At 46.8% G+C, this 7,159-nt stretch overlaps 1 protein-coding gene across 1 annotated transcript in view; it reads left to right on the top strand.

Annotated features, from left to right (window-relative positions):
- Positions 1–7,159, top strand: part of SART3 (squamous cell carcinoma antigen recognized by T cells 3) — a 16,203-nt gene that overhangs the window by 1,218 nt on the left and 7,826 nt on the right. The window contains exons 2-12 of the mRNA XM_009996836.1: positions 6–31; positions 836–962; positions 1,639–1,743; positions 2,655–2,839; positions 3,820–3,925; positions 4,659–4,783; positions 5,235–5,390; positions 5,608–5,746; positions 6,275–6,382; positions 6,800–6,877; positions 7,082–7,140. Coding sequence (XP_009995138.1) covers positions 6–31; positions 836–962; positions 1,639–1,743; positions 2,655–2,839; positions 3,820–3,925; positions 4,659–4,783; positions 5,235–5,390; positions 5,608–5,746; positions 6,275–6,382; positions 6,800–6,877; positions 7,082–7,140 — 1,214 coding nt within the window. The remainder of the gene's footprint in view (positions 1–5; positions 32–835; positions 963–1,638; positions 1,744–2,654; positions 2,840–3,819; positions 3,926–4,658; positions 4,784–5,234; positions 5,391–5,607; positions 5,747–6,274; positions 6,383–6,799; positions 6,878–7,081; positions 7,141–7,159) is intronic.

The following is a 7,159-nucleotide window of genomic DNA, read 5'->3' as shown; positions in this document are numbered from 1 at the left end:
GGAAGCGGAGAGCCAGCGGCTGGAGGAGCAGGTGGGGCCCGCGGGGGGCGGCGGGACGGGCCGGGCCCTGCGCTGGGGACCCCCCGGTGGCCTCGGGAGGGACCCGCTCGTCTCTCATCCCGGGGAACCGAGGCCTCCCCTCGTGGAAAGCTCGGCGTGGGGCGAGGCTCGGTCTCCGTGGGTTCTGCCTTTTCGTGGCTGCGGCGCTCGTGGAAAAAAAAGAAATAAAAATCTATGGTTGCTCGAGTAGTTTGATCCCAGGAACTGTCGGGACGTGAATGTGTAGAGTCTGGAGTGGAAACTAAACGGTTTGGGTTTTGTTTGAGAGGGAAATTGGGGAGGAGAGCCCTAACGGACTGGTTGTATTCATTGAAAAAAACACAGCTTAGCTGCCTGGGGCTTTTCATTGTCTTTGAAGAAATTAAAGCACGTTTGGTTCTGTTGAAAAAGGTGTTTTTCGTTTTTGCACTCTCGGGTGTATTTTTGCAGCTGGTGATGCTGTACTTCTGGCGCTGGCATTTGCACTGCTGAGCATTAACCTTGAGAGCTTAGAGCCACAGGCTAAGCTCTGAGCTTAACTTTAAAGCTCTGTCAGACTCGGGAGTGTGTTTTTATACCTGTCTGCTTGTGACCTGAAGGCATGTTGCAAACAGCAGTGCAGTCTGGTGCAGTTCTGTGCAGGAAGGCAGGGGCTGCCCTGGCTGTGTGTCCTCATGAGGAGATTTGTGTGCCCCAAAACAGTATGAGGGGTTTTTTTTTTGCTAAATGTGTTCTGATTTCTTAGTGGCCATCACTCAACAGTGCTTTTTATAAAAGTAATTTTTGTTTTTTAAAGCTTTCCATCAATGCTTTTGACTATAACTGCCACCTGGATCTGATCAAGCTGCTGCGCCAGGAGGGAGAGCTGGTCAAGCTCAGAAGGGCTCGTCAGAAGATGAGTGAGCTCTTCCCACTTACTGAAGGTAGGGAGCATCTTCTGCTCAGGTTGCAGCAGATGCAGCTTGAATATCATCCATGTAAAATGCTGTTGTTTTAGTAGGGAAACAATGTGGTTGTGCCAGGCTTCAACAACGTTGTTTCAGGCCCGAGAAACATAAAGGACAGATCTGGGACTCTCTAAGCTGTGCATGCTGGTGGTAATGGCCAGCATGGAGCTGGTCCTCTGGCACACACAGGGTAGTGAGCCTGCAGCAGAAAATCTGAGATTTTGGAGCTTCCAGCTGTGCTGTCCTGCCCTGTCCTCTGTCAGAGGCTGCTGTGGTGGTGTGTGGGGGGTTTGTGTGTGCCCAGCTACTCCAGTCGCTGGTCTGTGTGTCTGTTACCTGTCTGACCTGCTGCAGCCCAGGGATGGGCCTGTATTTGCTTGTGCTGCCTTTGCTGTGGGGCTGGTGACATCCAGCTTTGGGGTGGTGGCACTGCTGTCACTCAGTGCCCTTGTTTAGTATGAGACTGAAAAGATCTCTCCTAAACTTTTTTTCTTTGTAATTAATTATGAGTAGTTGTGGAGGTTGAAATTGCCTGTGGTGCTCTCCCATGTTTTAAATCTGGTACTAAAAATTCTCATGAAAAATCCAACCAGCTGATTGAACTTATTCTTTCTGAACGTTTTTGATGTCTTCTAAACTTTCTCCCTTTCAGAAATTTGGCTGGACTGGTTGAAGGATGAGATAAAAATGGCTTCTGAGAGCTCTGAGCGAGAGAAGGTTTATGAGCTGTTTGAGAGAGCTGTGAAGGATTACATCTGTAAGTTGTTCCTATGTGCTATAAAATGTGCTGCATTCAGAGCGTGGGTTTCTTTTTCTTCTGTTTAATGCAGAAATGGGCTCAAAAACAGTAGTGTGGAGTGGTGCTCAGTTTTCCTGAAGTGTCGGGTAGAAGGCCATCCAAAGGCAAGACTCCCAGTACTGTTGCAGTCCTGAAGGCCTTAAAGGTTTCAATCTCTAGAAGCAGCAGGTGTTGCTCTCACCTAGGGAATGCTTCCTGAAACACGTGTTGGTTGGGTGGTCTCTACTGGGGACCCTGAGCCTTGTTTGCTCTGAGCCTGGTGTTGGTGGGAGTGGTGCCAGGCAGTGATCCCTGCTCCAGCAAATCCTCCTCCCCCCTAGTCATGCTGCTTGAGGAGCTGCTGAGCAGGCACGTGCAGGAGTCTGAAGCAGAAGAAGGACCTACTTTAATCTGAGTACCTGAATTAATTTGTTTGGAAAAGACTTTAAAGATCATAGAGTCCAAGCATCAACCTAACACTGACAAGTCCTTAACCATATCCCTAAGTCCAATGTTTAAATCCCTCCAGGGCTGGTGACTCCCCCACTGCCCTGGGCAGCCCGTACAGGCTGATAACCCTGAGATGTGACAGCTCTGTGGTCCCAGCTCAGCACACGTGCTCCAGAGAAGTCAGGTTGATGTTAAGGGGAGCTTGATGTATCTGATGTAGTTTGTGTCCCAGAGTCCCATGCGGGAGTCAGTCCATGTGGGTAACAACTGGCACTGACCCAGCAGCACAGAATACAACAGTTTTATTTGTCTTGACTACATGGAACGATAAAGAAACTTGTCACGTGCTGGTCTGTTTGTGGGTGTTTGAGGAGCAGAGAAGATCCCCCCAGTATTTTTTTGAGGGCATTAGCTCATCTCTTTCTCACAACTTTGTTCAGGTCCTGAAATTTGGCTGGAGTATGCCCAGTATTCCATCGGGGGCATTGGTCAGGAAGGGGGGATCGAGAAGGTTCGCTCCATCTTCGAGAGAGCGTTAACTGCTGTGGGGCTGCACGTGACCAAAGGGACAGCTCTGTGGGAAGCCTACAGGGAGTTTGAGAATGCCATCCTGGAGACAGCACAGGTAAGGCTAGTCCCTGGGCTCTCCTGGGGAATGTGGGCAGCTTCTGAAGTCAGTTTGTGTCATTCCCTCTGAGGCAGGAGGCTGGCATGTCACAGTGGTTTCTTTTCAGCCGTAGGAACTGACCCTTTGGTCTGGGAAGAGCCTGCTATGTGTTTGGTTGAAGTAGTTATGGAATTTTGTTTAAATAAGAGGATAAAATCTGATGCCCAGAAGCAGTTTCACTCTGCTCCTTTCACTTGAGCTGACAAGAAAAGCTTTACATTGAGGAGCTTTGGTATGAAGCAGTGTTCCTTTCCAGCAAGTATTTTCACACATAGTCAATTGTGTTTGGATTTCTAGGCTGTTTTCTATTTCAGCTTTTAAATAATTCATTATTTCACCCTTTTTGTGACTTTTGACAGTATTTTATCCCTGGGACATATTGTTTGACATCTGCAAAAGCTGGCCTGAATGAGGATATTTCTCTTGTCATTTATGGCATATAAAATATGAAGTTAAAGGTGCATGATGTCCCTGCCCATAAGGGGGGTTGGCACTAGATGATCTTTAAATGTCCTTTCCAACCCAAACTGTTCTATGGAATGCTCTAATGAAGGAGTAATGGGAGAATACCCTTTTGTTCACAAACAGAAAGGAAGTTGGAAGCTGTAGATCATCTGTGCACACACCAGGGATTTACTGGAAAGCTGTTTGGCAGCTCAGTTGGTCTCTAAAATGAGGTGATGGGATGTTGATCCCTGGAACCAAGTTATCCTTTCCCCCTACTTTCAGTGAGGAGTGCTTTCCACATTCATCCAGCTTCTGAGTCTAGCAATTCCCAGGTGTCAGCTTTCCCAGCAGCCACCCAAAATGCAAGTTGTCTGTGTCTGTCCTTCACGGATTATGGAGTCATTTGGAGTACAGCCCCACAACAGTCTCCCGTGCTGTTCCTCAGCTCTGGTTGGAGGGACCTGATCACATCTTGGTGCTTCTGCTTGCAGCCAGCTCCTGGCAGTGTTCCATCCCCAGAGCAGCAGCAGATGCTCTGCAGCCAGCTCGAGAAGATCCACACGCTGTTCAGGCGCCAGCTGGGGATCCCACTCTTAGGTGAGAGCCAGTGTCCTTGGAGGGGGGCTGGATGAGCTGTGGCACAGCCAGCCAGGCATCAGCCACCATTATTCTATCTCTGGAGCCACACAAGCTGCAGCACTTGTGTGTTCTGAAATCAACCACCTCTGCCTGCCTTTAGGGCCTTTGGTGCACAGATCCCTTTTGTTCAGAAGTATTCGTTGAAACATGGTCTATGTTTCCTCAGTATGTAATTTGAGGGTATTTGAAGTACAAGTAATGAGCACAAAACATGACCATGGGGAACAGGAGTGGAGCTGTGATGCTTACTAGGTAGGAGCCTTGGTTGGTAGGGAGCAGTGCATGCTGAGACCTGGGTGGTTAGAATCCTGCCATCTCTGCTTCATTGTAAACTCTTAAGAGTCCCTTTTCTTGCTGCTTTGCTTATAGGAGAAAGTTCAGTACAGTTCTTTGACTTCATTTGCATATTGAAAGAATTTGAGGGTTTCTTTTTTTTAAAGCCTTGAGAAAATCTTGCCCCTTTGGTTTCCTATATCCAAATGAGCAGCTTTACTGTAACCCGCCCTGAGTTTGTGTTCTAGTGCCCTGTGTAAAGGGAAGTGTCAGAACCCTTCAGCCATACAGTAGTGTGAAGGTTAAGATACAGAAGTGTAAACAGAAAAAAAATGTCCTATAACCAAATACAGGTTGAATTCTGTTTATTTAGTCCAATGAGTTCATTATTGATGGGGTTTCATGTCTGTTTTGATAGATATGGAAGCTTCATATGCTGAGTATGAGGAGTGGTCAGAAGATCCAATTCCAGAAACAATAATAAAGAACTACAAAAAAGCTCTTCAGCAACTGGAGAAGTGTAAACCATACGAAGAGGCACTGGTAATGCTGTTACTCACACCTTCCTTTAAAACTAAGAGCTAAGTGCTTTAGACTCCCCTCCCTGTTTTATAGTTTTTTCCAGTCACAGAAATAAAGCAGCTGTGTATTGGTAGGTGACTCCTTTAGCTGTGAGCAGAGTGAGGGAAGGACCCTCACCAGTGGTTATACTGGAAGCTGTGGTACCTGTGGGCTGCCAGGCCACCCTGAGGTGCTCACTGTCTCCTCCAGGACTGAGGAGCATGCTGGGCTGAGGGGAGCAAAAATGAGGATCTGAAGGGCTTCAGAACCAGGGTGGTATTCAGAGATACTTGAAAATCAAAAGCTGCTGATACTTGAAGTCCAAGCCCTTGTCTGTAGTTTGGCATGACACTACTCTGAGGAACAGCTGAGCTGTTGGGATTGTGTGTTGTTTAAGAGATGTTAATTATTTGTATCCCTATTGGTTTTACAGCTGGGTGCTGAAACACCAAAGCTGGCAGAATATCAGGCTTACATCGACTTTGAAATGAAAGCAGGTGACCCAGCTCGAATTCAGTTGATCTATGAGAGGGCTCTGGCTGAGAACTGCCTTGTGCCAGATCTCTGGGCACGCTACAATCAGTACCTGGTAAGGAAAAAAAACATCCAATGTTTGTGGTTTTACCTTCCTGGTTTTGTGGTGTTTTAGCTTAGTAGCTGACACATGAATGACCAGAAAGTTTTAGCTCAATTCTGCCTTGAAATTCCTCAGAAACTGCTGTGGTGTTGGCTCTTTCTAAGCTGGGATTTGTCTGGGAGAGGCTCTGTGGCTGGCAGGACCTTCACACTCTGTCTGATTATTGCAGGACCGGCAGCTGAAGGTGAAGGAGTTGGTCTTGGCCGCCCACGACCGCGCGGTTCGGAACTGCCCCTGGACTGTCGGGCTGTGGATCCGGTACCTCTTGGCCATGGAGAGGCATCAAGTGGATCATGGCATTATTTCTGGTAAAGACCTTCTCAGCAAGACTTCTTCACAGCTCAGCACTGCGTGCTGCCCTCAGAATAATGTGTGACAAATGTAGGACTTGTCATTGTGCTGCAAGGGTCTGAAAGCTTCTGAAATACCTCTGAAGAGATCTAAAGCCACTGCCAGTCTCTTCTCAGTGGTGCCTGTGATAGGACGAGGGGAAACAGCACCAAGATACCACCTCAACATGAGAAAGAACTTCTTTACTGTGAGGGTGACAGCTCTGGGACAGGCTGCCCAGAGAGGTTGTGGAGTCTCCTTCTCTGGAGACTTTCAAGACTCATCTGGACACGTTCCTGTGTGAGCTGCCCTGGGTGTTCCTGTTGCAGCAGAGGGGTTGGACTTCATGACCTTCAGAGGTCCCTTCCAACCCCTATGATTCTATGAAATGAGCAGCAGGGACAAAAGTTGCAGACAGTTCTTTGTGCTGTGCACTGTAGCTTGCTGATTTTGTTAGTGTTTGAAAAGGAAATATGTTTGTGTGGTGTTTTCCCCATTTCTTTCAGAAATGTTTGAGAAAGCTCTGACTGCAGGTTTCATCCAAGCAACAGACTACGTAGAGATCTGGCAGGCATACCTTGATTACCTGAGAAGAAGGGTGGATTTTACACAAGGTGTGTGTGATATAGGTGTGAATAAATCCTTAACCTGCTTCCTGTGTACCTCTCTGAAGTGGTGTCACTATTTAAAAAATTGAGCAGCAGTTTTGTGTCTCACAAAAATTACTTTCTGGCCAGTTAGTGTCTATAAAAATGCATAAACCAAGCTGGTTCCAAGCAGCTCCTTGCTGATAAAATGGATTGTGCTGTTGCAAAAATGCCCTGGCTTTTATTTTAGGTACTTCATAGTTTTTTATCATGCGTGTAGTGAGTTTTACCTGAAGTAAGACATTTTGACTGTTTTTCTTTTTTTTTTACTCTCCCCACCCCCAGTAAAATGATTGTGGGTGGTAGGGCAGAGGTTTTGGTGCATGGGAGATGAAAATTAAGTTGTTATTTGAAGGCAATTCTTTGTGGTTTTTTTTCCTGAAGACTCAAGCAAGGAGCTAGAAGAGCTGCGCGCTGCGTTTGCACGGGCTATGGAGTATTTGAAACAAGAAGTAGAAGAGCGTAAGTTCCATCTCCCAATATATATTTTCTTCAAAATAATTGTTAGAAGATGAGCTCTCCACACTGTTTAACTTGTCCTCAAGTGTCTCAGACATTTGAAGAAAGCTGCAGATAAACATTTCATCTACGATGTAGAACTTGTTTAGGAAACACTTGTGTTTCCAAGAGCTGTTCACCAACACCAGTACTTATTTTTATTCCCAGGATTCAGTGAAAGTGGAGATCCATCCTGCACCATCATGCAGAACTGGGCACGAGTTGAGGTGATGTTTCTACCTGCTG

The sequence above is a fragment of the Chaetura pelagica genome, unplaced genomic scaffold, assembly GCF_000747805.2.
Source record: "Chaetura pelagica isolate M959 unplaced genomic scaffold, ChaPel_1.0 scaffold294, whole genome shotgun sequence".
Lineage (NCBI taxonomy): Eukaryota > Metazoa > Chordata > Aves > Apodiformes > Apodidae > Chaetura > Chaetura pelagica.
This window is presented reverse-complemented; position numbering and strand designations above follow the sequence as displayed.